This window comes from Pagrus major, chromosome 4 (assembly GCF_040436345.1).
Source record: "Pagrus major chromosome 4, Pma_NU_1.0".
NCBI lineage: Eukaryota > Metazoa > Chordata > Actinopteri > Spariformes > Sparidae > Pagrus > Pagrus major.
Window position 1 is genome coordinate 22,475,694 of NC_133218.1, and position 26,354 is coordinate 22,502,047.

At 42.0% G+C, this 26,354-nt stretch overlaps 1 protein-coding gene across 1 annotated transcript in view; it reads left to right on the forward strand.

The window, feature by feature from the left end:
* Positions 1-26,354, forward strand: part of sox6 (SRY-box transcription factor 6) — a 137,629-nt gene that overhangs the window by 74,436 nt on the left and 36,839 nt on the right. Inside the window, exons 7-10 of the mRNA XM_073464063.1 lie at positions 4,019-4,191; positions 5,878-5,946; positions 21,824-21,947; positions 26,033-26,112. Coding sequence (XP_073320164.1) covers positions 4,019-4,191; positions 5,878-5,946; positions 21,824-21,947; positions 26,033-26,112 — 446 coding nt within the window. The remainder of the gene's footprint in view (positions 1-4,018; positions 4,192-5,877; positions 5,947-21,823; positions 21,948-26,032; positions 26,113-26,354) is intronic.

Below are 26,354 nucleotides of genomic sequence, written 5' to 3' on the forward strand. Positions count from 1 at the left end.
TGGATGACATGTGCTTGTGAGTCATTGCTCATGCTTGTTAATGGGGTTTTATTGGCAAGATTAACAGCTTTTATATCATGGCAGAGGCAGCAAGCCAGGTAAAACAGCTGTTGCTCATATTGTCTTGGTTGTAGGGCATGGAGACACGTTAACACCATATTACTGGAAACAAATATGGCCGTGTAGCCTTGCTGAACAAGTGTATAGTAGTTAAAGGCAAAGGGAGTATCGTAAAGCTGGCTCGTGTTATTCCAGCTTCTCTCAGTGTAGATCCCCGAAATTTTTCTGACCTAAGGACAAAATGTTTCAAATATAATAAAAGTGAAATTGGTACAAAGGTTGACTTGCGTTTCATGCTTTTGTGGAAGCAGTTTTATGGTTCTGAAGAAAGGTCTTTGAGCAGGAAAAAATATATTTTGAACACTAAAGAAAGTACAAAAAAATGCCATTAGCTGCTATTCAATTGGCTCTTTGTGTTTTCCACAGAAAGACTGGACAAAGGGTCAGATGACCGCAGAGTTCACACAGGTGTGCATTTACTCAAAGGCATGTACCTTTTATCGATTGGAGCAGCACGCAACACACATCTGTACACACTCGTGTCTGCATTCACACACACTTCAGGAGAGAGCAGATAGAGAGAGAGCCACAGCACACAAGGCATTCTAGCTATGTGCGGTTTGTGTGCGGATACAGTTTGGTACAATCGTAGCATTTAGACAAGTCTTAATTTACTTAGGATGGGCTCACAGCATATGGAAGCATCCACAATAGCCGACTGATAGAGAGACAAAGAAATTCCAGTCTTCTGGCGCTAAAAAACTCAATTCAGATCTGGTCATAATGGCTCAGCTGTCGTAACCAAAGGAAGGGAAGAGAATAGGGTGCCTTGTGATTTTCCCCCTTTTCACCCTCGCCCTCCCTCGCTTTTCTTCTTTTTTTTGTGCCTGAATCTTTTATCTGTGTTATTCACTCGGGACTCTTCAAAGTAACAAGCCTCCTTCTTTTTCCCCGGTACTGGACTTGGAACCCAAATTAGAGACTGCTTGATTAGAGCAGAGAGGAGGGAGCCAAGAGAGAGGGAGATGTGGGTATTGGACAGAACAAATCGCACCCCTACAAAGTGCCTTTTATCCAAAGACCCCAAGGCTCAAATACCCCCATCCCTCCCCAAGCAACCATGGCTCTGCTTGTTTTCCTCTTATCATTTATTTAGTCACCCGTTGATGTTTTCTGCCCTACTTTGTGACGTTTAAAAGAGGCAGGAATCTCAAAAGGTGAATGCTGAATGGACTGAAACTGAACAACACGGCCGTACCCTCTCCTCCTCCTATGTGTCAGTCTAGTATCGCTGAAGTTAACACGGTGGCCTGAGAGGAGAAAAAAAAAACAAGCAAAGTGCCAGCACAGCTTGACCGTTCACTCCTGGGATCCTCTTCCTGTGTCAGGCTGGTATTGTCCTACTGGGCTTCAGTCGTCTAACAGGAGAATGTCACAACATGTTAGATCTGGGCCGACTGCTGGGGTTTATGTAGCGCCAAGGCATCTCTGGGCTGTCTGTCTGCCATCGGAAGCGCAATGTGAGGAGACATGTTAACGGGCAGACCCCAGCCCCACCGCTGTTAAAAGCCATGCAATATGCAGGAAACGGCCTCTTTTGTCAGCAGGCTGGTCGGACACAGACCACGACTCTCCTCTTCTGCACCACCCAATAAAAGTTTTATCTCCATTTTAAAGCTGATCCATAATTTAAAGCAGGAAGAAAGAGATTTTAACACTAACCACTCAACAAAAAACATATGCGCCTGATTTTCCACTGAGCTGTACAATCTCAAAGGTGAAATTCTTCTGTTTTCATATTTAGATTTTCAAAATTTGTGTTTAAATGATTGTCCTCACCACTTCTCTGAATAACTTTGTCGATATTTCAGCAGACAATAAAGAGGAAATTTAGTTTAGTAATTAAGTTTAGAATTAGGAAAGAGGAAAGGCGAAACTGTAGTACAGAGAGCAGTTTGAGCTTCCCACAATTCAGCTCAACATCAAAACAATGGGCCCTCTGTTAGTATTCTTTTGGTGTCCGGGCAGGACCGAGCTCTCCACACTCAGACCGGCCCATCAGTGAATCCTTAGCACCAAGTCCCCCTGCACATTCATGCACACAAACACAAAATACATGTCCTGTACATTGCAGTAAATTTTTGTAGTGTTGTGTGCTTTTACAGTGTTGACACACCTAAATTAGTGAGTGATCATCAGAAATGTGTAATTAGGCAGGCTGAGCGGGCGTCATTGAGTCCAGATGTTTGGTTCCCAAGTCAAGGTCATCTAAGTCAGCCCTGAGGTCTGATGGCCCTCATCTTCATCTGGATTTTGAATTTCTTTTTCTCTCCTTTCTTCCTCTCTTTCTGTCTTCCTTTATTACTGTCTTGAGTCTCTCCCTCCTTCCAGCTACAGTATTGATAGCAGTGATTTATTGTGACAACAACTGATGTATCTTGCTGGTGACCTGTAAAAGGTAGCTCCTTCATGGACACAGCCAAAGGTTAATAAAATTGGTGCTGATTGTATCAATTTTACAGATAAGCCATTCACAACAAGTGTAGTCGGGTGAATAAGAAGTCAATTCAGGCCTTGGAAACTGCACACAGGCCCAATGAATAGCTGCTTTTAGGTGCTTTTTTTTCGTTAGGAGGATAAATGGAGAATTGCAGCTCTCTTCCATTGCAGCAGGCAGCGGAGGCAGAGAGAGGCGAGCCGAGGTTCAGACAAGCCTGCCAGTAAATTGCCCTGAATGGGTTCTGGAGGTTGACAAGCCCTATTAAGACAAACGGCTTTCCTCATCGGAGAGATAAAATAAATCAGGTGTTTAGTCAAATTAAAATAGTTTGAGTGGAGAGGGCCCCTGGGAGCTCTCGGAGAAACTCAAGACAGATGTGGCCAGAGACGAGAGGAAGACACCCAGGAAAGAATTCAGCTCCTGCTGGCCTCAGGCCAGACTTCACTGTACTGTTATCTGGATCTGTATGCTTTTATCCTTCTCTCGCTCTCTCTTACTGTCCCCCTCTCTCTCTTTCCTCTGTCGGTTTTTCCCATCTCTTTTCTTGTATGTTCTCCCAGATCAGCTTGTCACACAGGAGTGCAGTGGGAGGAGAGTGAGTTACTGTCTAGCCTCTCACTGGCAATTATGTTGGCGGTGTAAGTCAATGGTAGGATCACTTAGCATTGATTAGGCGGAGGGAGAGAGCAGTGCAGCGGAGCCGCTCTCTCTATCACACACAGTGCAGATATGTGACTGAAGAGAGAGAAGTAAGTCTATAGGTCTGTCATTGCATACGGTAACTACACAGATAATAAAATGTTGGTCAGTATGATACAAATCTCTCTTTAATGATTGTTAAACTGCATTCAGTGCATATTCTGGGTGTGTAAACATTCTTCTCTCTGTGTCGAGTCTCAGAGTTTGTTCTCCTTATGATGAACATCTTGTGCAGTTTTGAGGCCAGTCCAACACTGACTCGCAACACTTTCTTTATATTCACTGGTCATCTGATATAAGCTGCCACCTCAGTTTGACAGCTCCCTGCAGCTCTTTGTCTATGTGCCGGGAACAATTCATTCCCTTTCTTCCCGTGAAAGCTGTGAACTCCAGCTACAGTGAAATAGACAACTCCAGGCTGTATGTGTGACCTTAACACTTCCTCAATTCACTGCAGTTTGTTCCCTGCCTGTGTTGTTTTCTTTGTAGAATAAATTCTGTATAGTTCTGTAGCACAAAGTGATGATCGTGCGTGTAGCATGGTCACTTTTTCTTTATTTAACAGTGCACAATGACCAAGGCCTTCTACAGGCTTCCTTACACTGTGGCTATCAGTGCAAAACCTCTTGTGAACTTACTACTTTTTTCTTTCAGTTATGCACAACACATACCTGTGTCTGTGTTTATGACTCAGGCTCTCCACCTTGTGTTTATCCTCAACCCCTGACATCTCTCTCTCTCTCTCTCCCTACTCACTAGGTACTCCGGAGAGCCTAGCAGAAAAGGAGCACCAGCTCTCCACAATGATCACCCAGCTGATCAGCCTGCGAGAGCAGCTTCTGGCTGCCCATGACGAACAGAAGAAGCTCGCCGCCTCACAAATGGAGAAACAGAGGCAGCAAATGGAGTTAGCTCGTCAGCAGCAGGAGCAGGTAACTGCTCACAGTTTTCCTTTCTCACATTTACAGGGCCACTCGTTGCAACATTTTCTTTTTCTTCTTTCCTTCTTTCTCCCCTTCCTTTTAAAAACATGTCCCTTTCCTCCTTTAATCTTGTTTACTCTATTTCCCCTCTCCTCTCTATAATAAACCCCATTAAATACATTTGTAACAAACTGTCACTTGTCTCTCAATTTCATATTAAATTTCATGCCTGAAATGTGCCAATAAAAATCTTGGTCCTCGGTAAGAATTTGGAATAATATTAAATTTAAGAGATGTTATATTCTATATTACCTCGGATATTTCTGTCATGCTCCTTCGCCCACATTTATGCTGCGTGGTAGGAAAAACGTTATTATGACTTATACTAACAAATGCGAGGGAATGTGTGAATTAAACGTTATATTAAACATGGAAGTCCTCTATATCTTATAAATCGACTCCTATTAGAACAAGCCTGGCATTAGATTTGCAGCGCGAATCAGGCCAATGAGCCATATTGTACAAATCAGCAAATTAGCAGAGGCCATGAAGTGTGTTAATGTCTGGGAAGAAATAAGGACACAAACTATCCACACGGGCGACACTTTTATTATCACCAGCCACCCTAATGGCTATGAGTCAATTATCAGCAAGGAGTTCACTCAGAGTTTTCTCAGCACACTCTCAGACCTTCATGTGGGAAATGAAGAGATAGACCATATACCTTGGAGTGATGCATTTGGTCATAGTACACTAATAATACATTAACAGTATTGATTTCTTTTTCAATCAATGATGTTCATTTGCAAACTACACTCGACTCCGTCGGCTTTGTAGGCATTGCAGCACAAATGAAGAGTGATATAAGATATTTTCTTATTTGATCTTATTTTAAAATGGAAGAATGTTGATAAAATGGAAGAGAGAAGGGGAGAGATGGGGGAGAGAGGGAGAGCGAGGGAGCCCGCTGAGAGCTAGAATGTCATCAAGCCATCAAGATACAACACAGTAATTAACTGTTGACACTCGTGAGGAAGCCAGCACAAATTAATCTTGACACATTTGCAGACGGCCGATATCTTACAGTGAACACTTTGTAATTATATTTAAAAATGAAAATTAAATGACACTTAAAACTAGGTTGTCATGCTCAATGAAGTGCGCATGTAGAAAGGGGGACTGCTGGAACGAGAAGGATTGCGGTGCGCCCGCTCGTCACTCAGGGGCAGTGGGGACCTCTGTCACCCGTACGCCGCCTGCACCAGTTATCTCCGTCGTAACCACGCTCGTCTGTCCTATGAATCATTTATTCTCTTTCGCCGCTAATTTTGGCTGTGAAGTTGAGCAGTTTATTTTCATGTTCGTTTCAAAAATTTATATTTGTCAGATTTTGCAGCAGTTTGGGTAAAGAACTATATTTTGTAAAAGGAAATTAAGTTTTCTTGCTTATTAATCTGCTTCTTTCTTTCCAGTATTTTCATTGTTACCACCATCTTTAAACAAATCCTAATACACGATAACTGGCCGGGATAGCCTGTATCTCCATTGTGCATGGGGCTGCAGCACACTTCCTTTATAGACTTGTTCAACAAACAGAGAACAAAAGCATCACATGATTTTAGTTCCTCCTCTTCTTTATTGCAGTTTTAACGGGGATTGATTTAATTTCCCGTCTTTATTTCTGTTTCCAACCAGATTGCAAGACAACAGCAGCAGCTTCTGCAGCAGCAGCACAAAATCAACCTCCTCCAACAACAGATCCAGGTCAGTGAATGTGTTTCTCTTGGCCCTCTAACACCTCTCACTTCCTCCACTGTGATTACATTTCATCCTTTTCACTGTAATTAGTCAACATGAGCCATACGTCTGGATTTAATAGCACGGATCAATAAAAATTAGACATTAAAGTAAATATCATTGCTAACTTCTGTTAGCCTCTCCTTCTCGTCCTTTTTGCTGTTTTTTATATTTCTTGTCTTTTTATCTTTAATTTTTGTGTCACACTAACATTCATCACTCTCATCAAATGTTAATTGCCTGTTGGTAATCGGGAGGGCTTTAAAATATGGAGGAGAATAATTAGCACATCTTAATGAACAAAAAAAAGGAGGGTGGTGGTGGTGGGGGGGGGGTGTAACAACAGCTAATGAGTCCTGTTGATGGAGAAGAGCCTGGAGGTGGGGGACATGAAAGAGGCTGGTAAATGCCTCTGAAACGAGTTGGTCCCAGACGGGCTACGTGGCATGCTTTCACTCAGCACAAGAACTACTGAAACTTACATTGTCATTATGCTGTGAGGCCGACATTGTGTATTTTTATTTTTGACTCCTTCTTTTATGCATTTATCTGTTACTTTTAACCATGCACCTCATGCAAAACACTATAACGCTCATTAATGTGGCTGTGTGCCTTATGTGATAAAGTAAAGAGTGGTGCAGTGAAAGACCACCCAGGCAGCATGTAGCTGGACATGCTCAGACAGTACAGGGTAATCCAGAGTTGGTCACTGGCAGTGGTCAAGGCTGCGAGGCCGGCTGCCTGTGTGAAGCTAATGTTATCCTGCTGTGTGTGTTTGGTGTCAGGCACATCCTTCTCCGTTCACCTCCTCCTCCCCTGCTTGTTCTTCACACAGACAACTCCCCATCCTCTCCTTTATTTCATACCTCTTCAACTATTTACTTGCAACGAATTGTTCCTCCAGCTATGGACATTATAAGGGGGATCATACCTCTGCATAACACAGCTTGCTGTTATCTGGTTTCAAAAAGCAGTTATCACAACAACCAGGTTTACTGCTCCTTCAAGAGCTCTTCACAGGAGAAAGGCTGTGCCGTCAACATGTTGTTGTGGACCTTTTCACTTCAGCAGTGGACATCTATTGGAAACATAATTCCATATCACACTCCACTAAAGAGAGGCAGAGAGCAAGACACTCTCTCTAGAAAACACTCCAAAATGAAGTACCTTATACACGACTGAGGGGCTAGTCATACTCATATCATGGAGGGCCCTTTACTTATGCTCATTGAGCATAAGGGCACAGCCCTAATGCATCTCACTTTTAGAGGCCCTTGCTTTCATCACAAAGTTAAAGGCAAATGATACCTGAAAATTCCCCTTGATGCATAGTTTTGAGAGAGGGTGGGAGGGTCGAGTGTGTATGGGAACGTACTTCTAAAGATCCATTTCAAACACTTGAACAGAGATACAAGTAAAGTCCTTTCTTGCAGAGCCCAGTCAGCCAACTTCTCCCTTGACCACAGGTCTTCCCTGATGAGAAAAAAGCCACATCCACAATTAAACAAAAGAGTCACATGTTCAGTTCACCATCTGTTCTGCTGCCATCAGCCTCTGCTGGCTGCACTTTGCAGACAGAATACTGCCCAAGAATAAACAGGGGTCGCTCTCAATACTTCGAAAAAGTTTGATCGTGGGCAACATTGTATATCCAAAGCAAGAAGATGTTCTCTCTCTCTCTCTCGCCAAGTTCCACCAGATACCCAGTGTGGTGATGGCTGCCCCTCTCGAGTTTGAATGCAGATAAAAGAGAGTCAGGAGCAAGTTAGTGAACCAATTTTTGCCACTCTGTTTTCATTACTGCTGCCTCTTAAAATGCCCTGGCCATTTTTAATATATAACAGCTTTGACTTAATTAGTTCTGTAAACAAGCTTCCAGCCTGTATGTCAGACTTTTAGCAAAGCAGTAAGCAGTGTTGGGGGATAGAGTTACTCTGCTATTAGCATGGAGAGCACTAAACTTTATTGGAGACCCTACCGGTCATCAAAGTCCTTCTGTTTTGCCTTCAGGGAGAAAACCAAGAGAAAAGTTTCATGCTAAGGACTCGTATTGATGATGTAACTGATCACATCAGTGGACATTGTAAACTGTCCAAACAATAAAACCACGGGGACTGCAACTGGAGACTGCTGTTGGCACGCTATGTGTGTGCTTTCAAGGGGCTTTTGCATGTGGATTGAAGGGGATCGGTCACACTAGTGTGTAGTTATGGAGGTTTAGTTAGTGAGGTTTGGAGCAAGGCAACATGCCGTTTAATCAAAGTTCCCCTTTGAATAGCCACCTCTGTTTTTTATCCTTTCTCATCATTCCTACAAGAGAGGGAGAGAGATTTAGTCTTTGTCCTTCGGGATTACAATGTCACTTGTTTTAAGATAGCAGATGTTTTGATTGCAGTGTTAGGGGCTTATCAAAAGTTAAAGCTCAAGGCTTTGTGTGTTTTTCCCTCAGCTTGTTTGTATTCCGTCAGTCCATCCTCGTCGTTGAAATCATCTTGGCACTAATTCAATCCCAGGATGAGATTAACTCTTGAGTTGATTTAGTTGAAAATTCGAAACACCACCAAGACACATGTGACAATTAAACATATATATTAGTAGAGAACTGCTTCTTCCAATAAGTTACTTGGCTCTCTGAGTCGGTGTGGAGGCACTGGGAGACTACACAAAAAAATAAATAATGAGCACACACTGTTTGGTTTTTGTCTTATTGGTTTCTGCTCATCATCACTCGGACACACTGAGCATTATTATATTCTCGTCTTCATAGCATTCTGTTTCATAATCACATCCACTTTCTCCTGCTCCTAATGGATAAGGGGTCGCAGCGGATGAGCAGTTAAACAGCATCACGTTGATCATCAGACTGAGGAACTCGGTAGGCATGTTCTTTCATATGCATTTTGCAATATATTTGAGTTCAAGGCAAGACGCATGTTGGTAAGAAGTGAGCGGCATTAGAGTGGTAATGGCAGAACAGTAAATCAAAGTCCGTCTGGATACAAAATAAAATAAAAAATAATAAGATTATACAATCTCACTATGGTGACTCATTAGTGGGAATGATTGTTTTTGTTCCACAATTTTCCTTTTCACTGAAAAACTATTAAAATCATGTTGATTGTTTGGTTTTTGCAAAAAGAACCCAAACACAAGAAACCAAGACAGAGGGATGGAAAACAAAAGGCAACTTTTAGTAACATAAGCTGACGTAAAATCAAAGGCAGGAAACAATACTGACAAAAACAGACTGGGGCAAACTGACAAAGAGAGCAGGAGACAGACTTAAATACACACAGGAGTGAGGGAAGACTAATAAGGGACAGGTGAAGCTAACAGGGGAATCAAAAATGCGGGAAAAAGCACAAAGACAGGCAACAAGACACATGAGGATGAACCTTACAAAATGGTGACTTTTTGCCCAGTTGCAATGATGGTCTGGGAGCAACATTAATTATGATGTCAGATAAACCCATGCACTCCTCAAGGACAGGTCTGTTTATGGTTTTCTGCACACAGGCCCACAGATACGCATACACATGCACAGAGGTGATCGTGTACAGTGCACAGGCACACAGGGACCCACGCATTGATACACACATCAAGAGAATAAATATTGGTGGAAAGGTCAGGGTGAACTTTATCTTCACAAACAGGCTGGAGAAAGCAGACCTCCCCAGATGAAACAGAGGGACACTGTTTATCCAAAACATTTCATTTATTTTTTTAAAATATCACAATATCATGACATCGTCATTTGTCATTGGCTGTGGCATTGATGTATGAACTGTGAGTACACTGAGAGATCCAAGATGGGAGAGATCATACAGTTCTATGGAGACTATTGTCTACCATGTTTTTCTGTTTTTGAAACCTTAAACGATCTGTTCATCAAGCAGGTCAGCTACTGTTTGACCCGTCGTTCTCTCCCTATACACTTCCAACCTCACTGTACAGTATGTACACATTATCTGTTCCTCCACCTTTAACCTTGTGTCTCCACACACACACAAACACACACAACATGTGTATCGCTTCCTTTTGAAAGAGAGAAACCAGAGATTAAAAGAGAAAAGGCCAGTATCCTGTATGGTTGTCCACACTTCAAAGTCTCAGAGGTTTTCTCACATGTGTCTTTAATGGTGTAAAGAAACAGTGGGGGACATGCGGACGTTTGATGGTTAAATGCTAAAGGTCCCAAGATTAAAGATGAAATTCAATTACACCTGCAATTAGTTGACCGGTGAGGTGAACAATCTAGAAACAGATTGTATGGCAAATATTTTGACAGACAGAGGACAACAGACAAAGAAAATTCTTCACAGAGCTCATATTGAAGCCAGGATCTCGATGAAGAGGTCATCACTAAAATATTTCTCTCTTTCAACGCCAGTCTAGCTTCTACACACCTACAGTAAATACCAATAGTTACAATTTAATAGAAGCTTCTTTTCTTTTCATAATTACTTTGCTTGAATACAAAATGATCCAACACATTGCTGTTCAGTTAATATATTTTTGGAAGGGGAAAAAAATCTGTACAGCAGTTAGTCAGTTGCATATGGATTTCCCATTTCCCTCTGTTACAAGGAAACAAGAGAATTCACATGGGAAGCTCTGAAAGTGTCTACTGCATTCAGTGGCTTAACAGTGTCTGCCCAGTTAAACACTTTGGTTATTATGTTACACACATACACACACACATATACAGTTTTTTTTCAAAAGGCAGCAACAACAAAACCATTATCTATTATAGACACTTTTAAAAGCAACTTTGCCAGAACTTTATAGCAGACAACCTTTCAACTTTCTCCCCTCCAGGTGTTTACCTGTGGTATTACTGTTGGCGTCGCTGTCCCAAAGACAGAGTTAGCAACATGGCTACCGCTAGCAACCTGACTACTGTCCAAAGCAAAAAACAATAGCAAGGATCCTAATTTGACCTAGAAAAGGGTCTCTGTGCGAAGAAAATGCAGCGTAAAATACACAGTTGTATTCATTAAGTAGGCAGGTTTAGTTACTTATTGATCTAGTACAGAGAATCGTCTCATGTCCTGGTGATGAGGGGAAACATATTTATGGAAGGACAGACTTTGACGCAACACTGGAACTCTCCATCAGTGAATGTCTGTCCATTCACTTATTTTATCATGGTTTCTATAGCTCTACCTCTTTGCTTTCTTTGCCTCTTCCATCAGCAGGTTCTTATTCTTTTTCACAGTTCTTCCAGTTCTTCCACCTTTACCTGGGGATAGCAACCAGCAAAAACAATGCCTCTTCCTGTATTGGTTGCGCAATGGCAGAATCACTTCCTCTGTGCCGTAATCCGCCCTTTATTTTTGCGGGGAAAATCAAGTCCAGTGGCAGGCCGAATAGCATAGTGAAAGCGCGATAAATGAATAATAATTTAAAGCAAAAAAAAGTTGACTATTGCCAGTTTAAGTTCTCTGGGAACATCTGTATTGGCAAATCTGGATCTATGAACAGATGTGGTCAAAACTGGTCAAGCTAAATGTGAAACATCTGCCATGCCTCACATCTAGCATGACCAGCAGCTATCATCAAGTCATTCCACAAATTTTCAATAAAATCCAACCCCTGCTTTAGCTGCGCCACTCAAGGACTTTCACATTTTGTAATGCCAGTGTGATTCAGCTGTATGCGTAGGATGTTTGGGGTCACGGTCCTGTCGCAACATAAATCTGTCGTATTAACTGTTTCCTCCATCCTCACAAGTGCCACACAGCTTGCTGCTTCTACCATTATGCTTTTCTTTTGTATTATACTATGCTTTTTACTACAGTCAATGCTTTAAACTTGTCCACTGTAGATCTCTACAAATAGTTATCCACCCAGATCCCCCACCATGACTAAAAGAAATATCTGTCAGATTGATGTTTGGTCTGTATGATAAATAGGCTTTTAGTGCTGTTTTTTTTTTTTTTATTCACTTCTTTATTCTTATAAAAAGGACCCAATCCAACGCAGTCATTTAATGCACTGATTCTGTTTGGTTCCCAATTTAGAGAAGCAAAGACTCCAACAAAACTACAACATTATGGTAAATATTTTAAATCAATCAGATGAGTTTAAATAAACACAGGGCTGTATGGTAATTGCACGAAGATAATAGCGCTAATTTGTGTATTCTCAGATGCTTTTGTTGTCTCCCGGCACAAATGATTTTCTCAGTGTGAGACTCTTATTAATGCACTGGCAAAAAAAAAAAAAAAAAAAAAGCACAAAAATAGACATTGTTAAAGAGAATGTGTAAGTCCCCCAATTAGCACAGCTAGATTGGAACTGTTAGCATGATAATAAGAGAATAATAGAGCAGGGAAATGATCCTGTGTGTGTGTGTGTCTGCGTGTGTGTGTTTAAGTGTGGAAGTGTGTGCTGCTGTGTGCACATGTGTGTCTGTGTAGATTCTGTGCCGCCAGCGCTCTCCCTCGTGTTGGAGAGCTCTATGTTAGCCTGCTAGTAGGATTATGCGGGGGCATTAACAGCCTAGTCAGACGGGCTTGGCTCTCGCCCAGGGAGGCTCGGTCCAGCATGTTCATCCTCCATTTAAGGAGACTGTTAGCTGATGAAGATGTGCACATGCAAGACTGAAGATAAAAGAAAGCGGTGACCCGACTCATTAGCCCCCGTGATTTAATATATTGACACTTGGATACAAATAATTCCATTTAGCGGACTCTATCGGTGGGGAGGGAGGGATCAATTTAATTAGTTATGAAATGTGACTTCTTGTCAGGAAGCAGAAGAAATGCTGACGTTAAACAAAGTCCTGTGCAGTTTAAACAATAAAGCCACCGCGGCCCCGTTAAAACTTAATGACGCACAGAAAGGTGTAATAGATACAACCTCAGCAGTGGCAGTGATGGTTAGCAAATGAAGCTAATTGGATGAACAGTTGGTTTGTAATGCTATTTGGGTGTTAAAACAAATTCTTGCTTTAGGAATATAAACATTAGATTCTGTTTGAGTGGTCAGGGATCTGTGGGTTTTCCCCCATTAAGGGATGATTCTCCATTTTTGCTGGATGAACTGCACCATCTATTTGCTTCACACTTAAGTGTGAAGCTTTAAGTTATGGTACACAGGCCAGGCTGCCAAATTATATTACTTTAAACTCAAATGATGAGTAGACTGTAAGAGAATTTATGGATTTAAAAATCAAAAAATATGGACAGACCTTTGTCGAGTGTAATGACTGTTCGCTGGCTTTATTGACTCTCGTTAGACGCAGTCAAATGAAACATATGCTCGCTTGTACTGTGTCTTTGCCAATGAGGTAGGACTGTAGACAAACATAGATCCATTATTGATGTAAATTACACAATAAAGCCATGCTTTTGTGTAATTGGCCTTTGTATTCAGACACCTCAGCAGTTTAAGCAGCGATAATTAAGAGGCTCCATCTGAGAGGTGCCACATGAGCGGCTGTAATGTGCGAAATCACACCTGAGGGTCTACTTAAAATTAGTCACCTGAGGGGTTTGTAAAGCAGCCATGGGATGGGTTAATTTATGACACAAACTTACAACCTTCTATCAGAATAATCGACACAAGACAGAAGATTACAGGGCATATGGGAATATAAATTTGCCTTTTGAATGATTCCTGGTGCTAAATATTTCTGATAACTGAACACCTATTTTTTAAATAATTCTTTAAGTGAATTAAGCGCTTTTATGTTCTGTCTGAATATCACTATAGAGCACCTGTTTTAAAGCTCCACAAACCTTCCCTGGATGAAGGCAGAGCGCCTTAACTTAACGTCCATTGTGCCCCAACCCCTCGAAAGAAAAATATCAGTTGAGGAGGGAACACATCCTCCAGTGTGATGTTGATTTAGTTTCCTCTCCTGCTCTACATGCACTGTGTTTTCTCTGCTAATGTTGTGCAAACTGTTTTGTCTTTGCATTGGCGTTGTGCGGCCATCATCCTCAGCAGTGGGCAACACTCACTGGGAGAAGGAGCTGCATTAATAGGCTCTACTGTGTATGGGCAGCCGGCAGGGAGAAAGGGGCGCGTGTTTTCTTAGGGCTGGGGTGGCAAAGCAAAGCATTCAGCCCCATGGCCAACGCAAAAAAGGAGCTTTTTGTTTTCAGGGGGCGGAGGATAGTCCAAGCATTCCCCAACAGGACACAATGAATGAGACATTTTGTCCTGCACAGTTTTTCATGGAAACAGAATCGTAGAATTTTATGTTTTTGTTTTTCTTCCAAAACTCAGCTCACCAAAGTGAGTTCTTTTTAAATGTATTGATATAATTCAATCTTCATCGTATTACATCTCTTGTTTGATCTTTTACAAATTGCTCTGGTTTTTCCTCGCCCATCATTGGGTGATGATATTTGAGTACGTTTGAAAGTCTCAACACACTTGCCTGCCCTCTGCTGAACAACAGAGTGGGCTCTGTTGTTTTCTGTGGCCCCAGCAGCTGGGAGGTAATAGTGAAGACAGAGCTTCAGTCTATGAATGCAGGACGGGACAGAGGGGGGAAACCCAGCCGTGGTGTGTGGACAATACCATCACAGAAATTAGGGGTGCGCCTCTGTTTCACAGTCAGACAAAATAAAGCTAAAGGTTTATTTTTACCCTCAAATTTACAATAATAAAATTAAATTGAAATATAACAGGGAAATTTAAATGGTAGATTTTTATTTATTTTATTTAAAAAAAAACACAAAACTGTTAGCAGTGTACAGACACAGCATTAATGCCTCTCTGCTTCTTCCAAAGTGTTGAAGATGTGATATTTTCAAACCTTTACAGCCACATTATTTCGTAAGCCTCACATACTTAAATCCCTCTATTTCCCGCTCCCCCTACCCTGTTCACATCACATGGATGTAGCTGGCTATCTAACTAGCCCGTGTCCAATGTTCTTTAGAACCTCACTCGCCCCCCTGCAATGAGGGTCAGAGGCATTTCACTTATTCCCATTTCCATACAGCGAGCATGTATACGCAGGATAATGATGCCGGCCCCAAACCCACTTGTGGGTTTGTTTATGTCTGTTCTCTTCTTTCCCGTCATTACACATGCTGTTTGAGGGAGTCCCCATGGATTTGGACAGTTTACTGCAAACCTTAATTTTATGGCCAGACCTTGAAAAAAAAAAAAATTCTTACTTCCATGTATGCTCCCACCCCAGCCCCCCCAAAAGCTACAGTAATATTCTTTGGAAATACAACACCAAATTTGCAGTTAAAAATAGTACACACACAGTACACAGTATACACACAGTACATACACTGTGTCAGCATGTAGGAATGCACTTCTAATGTGTGTATTGAGAATAAAACAGACAATTTAATGTAATATAGAGCTGATGCATGAAAACATACATAAACATACACCAGTAAAAATGCTTAAAAACATTCCTTAAAGCTTGACCTCAATAATTGTTTTCCCTTTAACTCTATTTTTTAGAAAGATAAATTTAATTTAAGGAAAAAGGACGATTCCCTTTACGTGCACAAGGGTATTAAACCTACAGAAATGCATTCTGTATTTTGGATCACAGCCGATTTAAATGTTCTAGCACATGTACTGACTAGTTGTTCATAAATGTGTCTGTTCTCCTTATTTTTGTCTGCCTTCTGAAACTACATTAAATTAGAGCAGTGCATTTAAGCAACCCGCAGTTTTATCAAGAATTCAAAGGATGAACGATGAGACGGAGGAGGGCCGCTGCGGAGGGATTTGGGGTGGGGTTTTGTTAGGCGGGTCAGAGGGTTGGACTACCCTGCTTTCAAGCTCCCATCTTAATATAGACATATTGGAATGGCTGTTTTCCAAGGAGGCTTGTTTTACTGTGTAAGGAATTAGTGGAACAAGAAGTCATCTATTGGTTATTCCCTCTGGATGTCCTGACCTCACTCAGAGTCTGGATTTGCTTCGCTTTATCCTGAACAGTACTCAGTGTAGCACACACAGGCATGACTGATGTGAGTCGTTACGCTCAAACCTGAGCAAACAGTGCCTGCTGTCAGAGTTAGCGCTGTACCCTGACAATTTAGAGAAAATATTATGGCACTTTTTTCAGGCTCATGCTTGTTCGCTGTTGATCTGTAGCTTGAGATACTTTTGTAGCCTGCACAAGGATTACAGATGCAGGAAGGAAGTGAGGAGAAAGGTCAAAGACTTGACCGGGACAAGGGCCCTTTGTTGGTGACCTGAACCTCTCCAGTGTATTTGCCCTCCCTGTTCCAGTGCGTCCATTTTCAGAGCAGACAGGCAGAAATAATGTGTGCTTCAGTCTAGTGGGTGGTAACATGAAGACCTTCATTCAAAGGCAGAGAAGTCTGGAGCATCAAAGTCATGTTCAAAACTATTGATCTATTTGTCTGATTACCATTAGCTACAGACAAATCCAAACACCATTCGATCAATGTGTGCGTCTGCCATGTGGTTACTGCTCAGTGTACAGTTCAGTGGTAGTATAACCAGCTGATAAGTGACCTGTAGTAAAAGAGTATTATGTGCTTAAAAACCGTTGATTGTTTCATGGGGGGAAAAAATCCTGAAGCAACACAGAGGATTCAGCCGCCCAGAAGTGCTTCCACTGAGTGATTTTCCTCCTGGTTAGGCTCCAGCACACTGTACACCCAGCGGGCTGTGTACACAGTGGCGGGTGTTAAAACATATCCTGCTGTCTAGTGTCAGTTTTTACTGTGTGTGTGCTGCTGTTGGGATGTAGCCAGACTTGCCAGCTTCCTCAAGATCACTTTCCCTTTAAACGGATCACAAAGGGTGATTTCTACTCGCAGGCGTTCGGTGTGCAGCACCGAGGAGAGCAGGGAGGGGCGGACGAAGTGTGAACTATCAGGTCTTACAGCAACAGCTGGAGTCTATCCTCCCTGAGTGGAATTACACAACCCCTCCTATAGAAAAATGTGAAAGAGAAGGTTAGTGAGAGCTGCGGATCTGACAGCTACCAAAGTGTGGAAGTAATTTTATTAAAATGAGACGTCAGTGAAACGTGAGTCCTCCTCAAAATGATTACTGGTGATTGTGATCTTTTCCTAATGGGAAAGGCGCTTATTATAATCTAAATGATTGTACAGAATTAAGAACATCATCACCGTGGGCTCCTCGGAAAAATTTCTGGCTACTTGCAATGGTATTGTTGCCAGTATTTTCATAAAATAGCCTACTTCACGGGGCTTTACTTTTCACAAGACAAATGAATGCAAATTACAGCCAAGATAAGCACACGTGTGAGAGGTGTGTAAAAAGGTGTCAAGTAGCAATTAATCAGGATATTAGACCCAGGATCTCACAGGTCCTTGGAAGCTAATAACCATGAAACACTGCAAGAATGAGGTCGATGTTTGTCTTTTTGCCCCTTTAGTCTTCTAATCTTGTTAATACGGACCAATTCTGGCAGTAAAAACAAAAAGTTTCCTTCACACGGCGCATTGTGGTCCACAGCGAGTACAAACTTGTGTGTGTGGATCTGTGCATGGAAGTGTGAGGGGGTTCAGAGGGAAAGCCAGCGGGGGGTTCCAGGCCTCCTGGGTGCTTTGGAGAGGCTATAACAGACAGTGAGGAACATGGGTGTTGACAGGGGCCCAAGTGAGTGCTGTAATGCGCTGTACATCTCCATTTGTGCTCAGTGTTTTAGAGCTGCACGCTAGTGTGTTGGAGGTGGATGCTTGCACATCTACAAAAACAAAACCACTCACTTTTTCCATCGGCACAAATACTTTATAATTAAATGTGCATTATGAAGAAGAAATATTTTTGTCTGTACAAGTTTTTCTTAATCATACTTGTTAAAAAAAAATATAAAGTGCATCTTTCATATAAAATGTGTTCAGTGCTATCTGTATTTGACCACAAGTAAGCTTTATAGGAATAATAAAAGATCAGTCTAGTATTATAAGTAATCAATCATGGGTTAATGCAGTATTAAAACAGAATTTGGGAGTGTATACCGTATGTGCATGGGTGTGCATATTGCACGTGCTGTAAGTGCTGTGAAATAAAGTCAGCTCTTTCAAGTCTGCCCTGTCTTTTGCACCTCGTGAATTTACACATCAGAGATGAGAGTCCGTCTGACTCGTCCTCTGCAGTCTGACCCCGGGATGGGCTGCAGTTGTTAATCATTGTACAGTCAGTTGAGCTACTATGAGTGCCCTCTTGTGTAACTTGGTTAATTTAGACTCAATTCAAAATGATCAATTAAAAAACGCATCAATGAGGTCTTTCTTGTTTAATTATGGTGTGAAGAAAGTTGTCAAATCATACAACTACAATAGAAAACAGATGTGACTGAACTCAATATTGCAAAAATAAAAAATGTAATTTTTAGCAAAGGGTTAGGTAAACTCATTTAACTCTTCCATAATATGGCATCTATATGCTACCCTACTCGCAAGTTGCTTCTATTTATCAAATACCAGCGTCTCCTTGAGAGGGAAACAGATTGCATGCTGGCCTGATACAGACTTCATCAGGTCATCTGAATTGATGATACATGTTGCAAGGCGGCTGAGTTCCCCCAGAAACCTCTGTTGGAGTGCTTGCTGGCAGAGACGGGGGCCTCAGCCAAGTCTGTCTGACTGATCACTACAGATGCTCCTCTTCAAGTATTCCGAGTCAGATCCTTAGTGCTGGGTCTTGAGGGACAAACAATAGCACCTGTTCCTCATAAGATAGCCCATTCATGTATCTTTAATGAAGCCTGGGGGCAGATGGTGTGAAATGACATTATCCAGTACTTAGCAGTGCTAAGACAAAGGAAGAGCGGTGCCAGCGAAACAATGCCGCTGTATTTACGAGGAGAAGGGAGGACGCTGCCCAAGTGCCCCGCTCACATCTGCTCCGCTTCATTCTCCAACTCCTCAAGATCATCTTGGCAATAGAAATATCCTGGGCACTCAGCCCATACATAGATGAACTTGAGGGTAACTCTTAAAGGGGGGAGGGTGGGTTTTGCAGTTACAGAGGGAGCAGGGAAGCCGCACATGTACATTTCTTTCTGTCTCGGTTTTTAAAAAATATACTTCTTCATTTTTTCTTCTACTTTACTTTAACAGCCAAAAAAAAAAAAAACACTTGTGAAAATGTTATATGCTCAGCCACTGTGCCAGCTGTTAATTGACAGCTCAACTAACCTCCACTATTTGTTGCCACCTTGAAGCGCCTCAAAATTTGATTTGCCTTTCTCTGACATTAGTTGCCGTAAATTAAACTTTAATGCGTGGAGCTCATTACTGCAAATCACAGCCATTCAAACTCAATGCATTTATTTCCCCTTCAACGCACTTTCACACTCTGTCTCGCCTCGGTGAATCTTGTATATTCTGCTCCATATTTTAAAATAATAATAGTAATAAAGTCTGATATCCCCGATGAAATTATATCATTTACATTTATTGCTGGAGAAAAATATGTCAAAGTGTCTGACGCCTTTTGCTGTTGTCTCTCGGTACATATACTGTGTATAATCTGTACACATCTCTTGTACAATTTAGATATATTATTTAATGTGTTCACATTTGTCTTTTAAAATAAGCAAATGTTATGGAATTGTTTTAAAAGGTAGAAAACATTTATTTATTTTTCATTGTGTAGCATTATAACAAGCAGTTGTTGGTCAGTTTGATTTACTCGAATGATTTGAAAAGGATGATCTTTAGAACAATACACTTTAAAGGGGCACCATCTAGTTTTGGAGAAGAAAATCAAACTCAGAATCTTAATATTTACAATATTAATGAGGTAATAATACAAACTCAGAAATATTTATCTTTTCCATAACTGAATAAACAAGCTGTTCTCAGAGGAAATGAGGTCCCCAGAACACTGTTTGAAGCTAGAAAGGTGGCAGGGTCCGCCAAATATAAACAAAGTAAAACAATATGAAATTGTGTTGTCCTTTAAGGTCAGTTTGTTAATTCAGTTTAATCAGTCATGAAAACAAAGAGAGTTTGTTTATTTAGTTTGTTTAGGCATAAAAAAAATCAGTCAATGAAGATCTTTTTTCTTATTATTAAAATGTCTTCCCCAAAACTACGTAGTGCTCCTTTAAGGTTGCATGTACAGCACTCTCACACAGGCTGGAGAGTGTTTGGAGAACTTTTGAAAAACTGACTGAAAAGTCAAAACAAAAAATGACCCTGATGATTTTTATCCATTTAGCTAAAATATTTGACAGTCACTAACTTTATTTAGAAAAAAAATGACGTAGCTTTTAATTTACTGCTGATGCATGTTAGTTAATTCATGAAAATGTATGAACACACTTGTAACACACTTGGAGGGATGTGGACTTGAGGGAGCCCTTTTCTGCCCTGCGACTACCGCACAGTCAGCAACAGACTCCATCTGGTTTTACAGTCCAAATACACAGACAGAGAAAAGCTGTGTTCCCCAGTGTCCCCCCGCCTGTCACTGGCCCTACCTCATGTTGTGACATTAATTATTGTGTTTTTCCATATGTTCCATACATGCAAGGCCAAGATCCATCTTTCATCCATTCCGCCTGGAAACTTGGAACGCAAATCCCTATAAAGCAATGTTTTATTTAAGGTCATTTGTCGCAGTCTCCTTGGCCATTTATTTTTCTTCATCTGCAGCACATTTTACAGAATTACTTTTGGAAGAATTACATACTTTTCTATTCTTCTATAATGCACTTTCTGCACTTGCACTTCTGTAAAAGCTCAGTAGACATAAAATGGTTCTACTTATTTAGTTTTCAGTCTAGCTCTGCACCTCTGGACAGATCAATAAAATAGTTTTAAGTGGGTTTAGCGTGCTAGCTGTGAGAGAAACTGGGTGCGACCACTATAGTAAAGGGTCTACAGGGGGAGCAGCACGGGCTGAAAAAGTGGAGATCATAGCAGACCTCAGCCAGAACATGGGGGAAAAGTCATTGCTCAGAGCAGGTTGATTTCATGCCCCAATGCAGCGGCAGTAATTGCACCCAGGCCCGTTTTATTGCGAGTTGATTTTAAGGAGGGATGAATGGAGAAACATTCTGTAAAGTGTTTATTTTGGGGGATGACCTTTATTAACCCATTTTCCAGGCAGGTTCCCCTGAGGTGGCCTGGCTCAGTGCTAGATTAACCCTCGCGGGCCCATGGTAGCCAGGCTGCTCCCCATCATAGAGTTTCAGGAAGCAGAGGATGACAGTAAGATTGGACCTTGCAACATGTGCGCAAACCCCCCCACACACCACTTTAGAGACATAAGCTGCTAACCCCACAAGGGAGTTTGTCCCGATATTCCCGATCCCGAGCCAGTAACATACCGGATGGTGAAGGTGAATATGTGAGTGGAATAGACAGTCAGCAAAGAATATTTCCACTGGCTACTATTTCTCAAGTTGTAGAAAATTAGTGGATTGTCTGTTACCTTTTATCATCTAAATAAATGATAATCCAAGATTATATAGCGGTTGATCTTCCCTTGAGTAAGTGTGTGTGTTCTGATCAATTCTTTCTTTGCAACTGAGTATCTAATTCAACAATCCTCTTGCGAATATGCAACAGCAAAAGTGTTGGTGAATGCTTCTTTCTGCAAGCAACGGAGGCCTACTGAGCCTCCCTGTCCTGCATGTCGCTTCCTCCAACTGACGCTGGAACAATGTTCGCATGCGGCGCCTTTGATGTACCGAGGTGAAATTGTGGTTTGGATTAAGAGCAGGCGCAGCTCGGCCAGGTATTGTGCGAGCACACGAGGGCCGCCATTGCCATGGAGCCCCCTGTCAGCACGCGTTAGGAAGAGCTGTGATCTGGCCTCCCCCTGAGTGGGCTCTGTGTTTCTGTGTACCATGACTATGCTTAGGCCTCTCTCTGATCTCCGCTCCCTATCTGTTCAGCAGGTCCAGGGTCACATGCCTCCGCTCATGATCCCCATTTTTCCACACGACCAACGCACTCTGGCAGCAGCAGCCGCCGCCCAGCAAGGCTTTCTCTTCCCTCCGGGAATGTCTTATAAGCCAGGTATGCTTGCAACTCCAGTCTTTATTTTGTCAAACCTCCTTCTGCTCTTCTTGCTTTGTCTTTTCCCTCATGCTTTTATTCATGAATGTGATTTATTTTATTTTTTTTGTCTTAAATGCTTGATTCACACTGGCATGCTCTGCTCTGTCTGAACTTGGACTTGAGAACGAGGCCTGGGAATGTTCTAGTCCATGTGGAACAATAGATATGGGTAGAGAAACAGAGGAATGTAAACACGTTTTCAACATGAAAGTATCTTTCAGGAGTGTGCTGGCTGTAATTGTTGTTCAAGTATCCACTGTTAGAGATCAAATGACACACATGAGATTAACCCTGCATGAAAGGTCTTCCTATTGTTACATGCATGAAAAGCACCTCCCTTGTTGCACTTTAACTCAGTTTGATTAGCACTTTTGATTAAGTCATTTAAAGACAATTATAAGGTAGATAGTTTGTATTATGTGAGGAACAGGTTTTTCTGCACATAACTGTTTTTCGTTGCCTGTAACAGCTTGCCTTTTTCTCTCCCTTTGTCTTTTGAGTTGAAGCTTTCCTCAGCCTTCAAAATAAAAAGTATTTTTGAAAATTGTTGCAACATGTTGATACCCTGCCAAAGCCATAACTCTCACACTCTTGTATCCTTTTGAAAATTAAAGATGTGCCACCACATACTACTGTACCCGTATAAAAAAAACATCCATGGCCTAAATTGCTCCCTGCTTCTGTCTAAGCTTTTCACCTCACGTGGCCTACGCGGTACGAGAGCCAAGCAGTTTTTAGACGTGTTTATTACTTATTCAATCAAATTAAACTCAATTACTACATTTTTAAATAAAAGTTTTCCTACTCTCTCTCCCACACATGCAAATAGAAGTAGACAGTGTTATGTTGATGAAAACCCAGCTGTCAGAGGGAAAAGGATTTATGAGTCAGTCCGAAAAAGAAAAGTCCACGTCTGTTGTTAAACAGCACCAAAACAAGAAAGAGGGCTGAAAACGGAAAGAAAGAAACGCTTGGAAGTCAGCAGCTTCGCAGCAGAACATTAAAAGGTGTGGTAGTGCAGTTAATGAATTAACTATAAAACCACAGAATGAAAAAGAAAGTCAGCTATTTTGGAACTATGGAGCCATGACAGCTTAAACAAAGTGCCTGAGGGGGAGTCTTTACCAGCGCGCTTTCTGCAATAGGTTTGACACGAAAAATGTTTTAGTTCAAATAACAGGAGCTATTATGGAATCATGGTCAGGGGTCGCCATGTGTATGGTTCCTGCATAATTCATGAGCTCATGAAGAAAAAGCAAAGGGGGTCTGGAAATGACTCTTGTAGTCAGGAGAGGTATTTCAAAACCTCTATTATTTCCCCACGTCCAACACAATATACACAATATACCCAGAGAGGACAATGTTATCACCACCACCTGCAGGGTATACAGGATGCTGCCGTGTCCTTTCTCCATGAAGTGGGTGGCCAAGCATTCACTTCCAAGACTAAGGCACACTAATCTGATGTTATCATTATGAGACAGCTCCCAGGGACCACTGCTTATGACCCCCGGCCCTGTGGTGCTCGCATGGCAACAGAGTCATTCTGGCACCATAGTGGTAAGTCATCACACCATCCACTGGCTGTGCTCAATGGCCTGGTGCTGCATGGTAGACAAGCACAGTCGTAGAAACACCAGCTCATCTTTTAAACAAATAGAAACAAGTTGGACTTCCCTGACTTCCCCTCAGTCTGATGTGCCTCTAATGGACCTGCAGAATGACCCCATAGTCTTTGGGTTGCTTTGCGAGTCTTCCTCATAGACATCCTGCTGACAGTTGACAGTTTACTCGTGCTATTTTTTATTTTAAGTCTTTTATTTTATTTTTTTTTACCACATTTTAGTTGTCACACATAAACTGATTGTCTGATGTAGTGGCATCATTCAAGTTGGACAAAATGGTTTTCACTTGAATTAATCAAAGTAAGTTTTGTGTTTTTATTTTTTAACTCAATGATCTTATCAGATCTATTTGGGAAAGAAATCTAAACTGATCTTTCTGCACACTTAGGTTGATCGAAACACCAAATAAAAAATTTAAAAAACTTGGCAAAACAGTTTTTAATGCTCACTTGAAGTGTTTTTTTGGCTATTGCTCTTAATGGCCGAATAAATTGGGACATAGCAAACATTTAACTCACCTGACAGATCAGCTGTTTCAGCTCTGAGAGAAGATACACCAAATGGTATTCTGACTGTCAACAAGCATTCATTCACATTTTCTTTTTTGCGATACGTTTGAATGGAAACACGGCTAATATGTTATGCATGTATATTTTTTTTCATGTCAGTCTGTTGTCATGTTTGCAACTTCTTTGGCGGTTCAACAAAATTTAAAAGCAAGTGACACGAGAAGATCAAGTTTGGAGGCTCCAGTCATGCAGTTCGTTCATCATCATTTGATCTGGTCTAAGAAAGGTTTCAGCTACATCTGTCAACCCTCAGCAGATCTATGACTTGTACTTTATGGCACCACATGAGCAGGGAAATATAGCCTGTATTGAGCATGGTGTCACCTGCACTACCCCCCTCCTTCCTTAACATTCAGAGTCCATGCTCTGGGCATGGGACAAGCCGTGCCCAGTTAAAAAAAGCCTCCACAGTTTTAAACGTAATTCCCTTTCACCAGTGACGCTAACCTGGCACAGCTCCCATTCTGCTGGAGTCTGGTGCCTCGGGACAGACTATGTGCACCCAAGTATTCAGACCTTGGAGCCGGAGACCCCCCGGCGGTCGTGGTGTGCTCACTTAGCACATGACCCGCCCCAGGTTTCACATGACATCTAAAGACATCCAGCCATTTATTATTCCCAAATCCTACGTCATAGACAGCGCAGAGAGAGAGACGGAGAGAAAGCGATACCAAAAAAAGAGGAGGTGTAGAAATAACCACAGTGCACCGCTGCACATCCAACCCAGCGCTATTTGAAACCACTTCAGCTGTGTGATTTTATTTGCTACTAAATGGGGATTGAATTTCCATGGCCTGTATCACATTGTGCTGTGCTGTACAAGATTGCAAAGTGAGGCGAGTGGGCGAGGGCAAAGTGAAAGAGAAGGTATATACATTTACCTTGTCTGTGGCTTAATGGCTCCATATGTTTGTGAGAAGAAGTGACAGGCAGAAGTGGGGTCTGAGCGAAGGCCAACTACCCCCTCCCTGCTCCCACTGTGCAGCCCACTTCCCCTCCTCCAGACACATGCCTCAAACCAACCTCCCCTCTACGAACGCCGGGCTGCCCTGTCTCACTGGGGCTGTTCTGTCCGTCTCAACACACTAGGTTGACTGTGTGAAAGCGTCTGGTACTCAGTTATACACCCCCATTGATATCACTCATACAGCAGCCGTTTTTATATCCCTGTCTGACAAACGTGCTGATGGCAGGCCAACAGTAGTGAGCAGTAATGAATAGCGCTGCTATTTGGAGACCGATTCTTCGTTTCTTGATCAAAGCGATACGTGAAATAAGAGTGCTTTCTAACCTTGTTATTGTGACTACACACTTGTTCTAACCGGTTCGCATACAAGTGCTTCACTCTGCTGCCAAAGCGATAACTCAGAAACAAACAATGTAGTGCTGAACAATAGCCAGACAAGTCTACAGCTGTATGAACAACCTGAAAGAACATGCTGGGCCTTTTAACATGATCGCTAACTGAATATCAGGGGAGACATTTATTGACATTTATTCTGAACACTAACACACATCTACACACATAAACCTTGAAAGAGCTCCTAACTTGTCAAACTATGCAGTAGTTATTGTTGTCATGGTATTTTCCACGAGGTGTACTGTGCAGGTGGAGGAAGGAGGGAATGGTGTGAAACGTTCCTGAGTAATCCTGCTCCAGTCCAACCAGCTTAGCCTTTTGTTAATGCAGATGTTTGGGCTTGAAGCCGAGGGCTCGTTGCAATGTGCCACATTGCTGTGGCAAAGTAGCGGAGGGCCCAGGATCTGTGTTGGCACTTGCCTGGTCGCTGTGGGCCGGCTCATTGTCTGAACCTGTATGCATTGTCGTCTCTCTCTCCCTCCCTGACAGGTGATAACTACCCAGTGCAGTTCATTCCATCCACCATGGCAGCTGCAGCAGCGTCAGGACTCAGCCCCCTCCAGCTTCAGGTATGTACAGTACTATGACAAAGAATGCTAGGGACGCCCGCCAAGCCCAGGGCAGAAAGGATGGCTAAGCAGCTGTACGCTAAGTAATGAGCTGCACACTAAATAATCCTGGAGGCCCCCAGCTCACACACGCTTATCACCTTACATATGTAATTTATCCTGTTTTATAGAGGATTTATCCCCAGCAGCTCTGCCAGACAGAGGAGTTAGGAAGATAATAGTTATTAGAGGGAATGAGAATC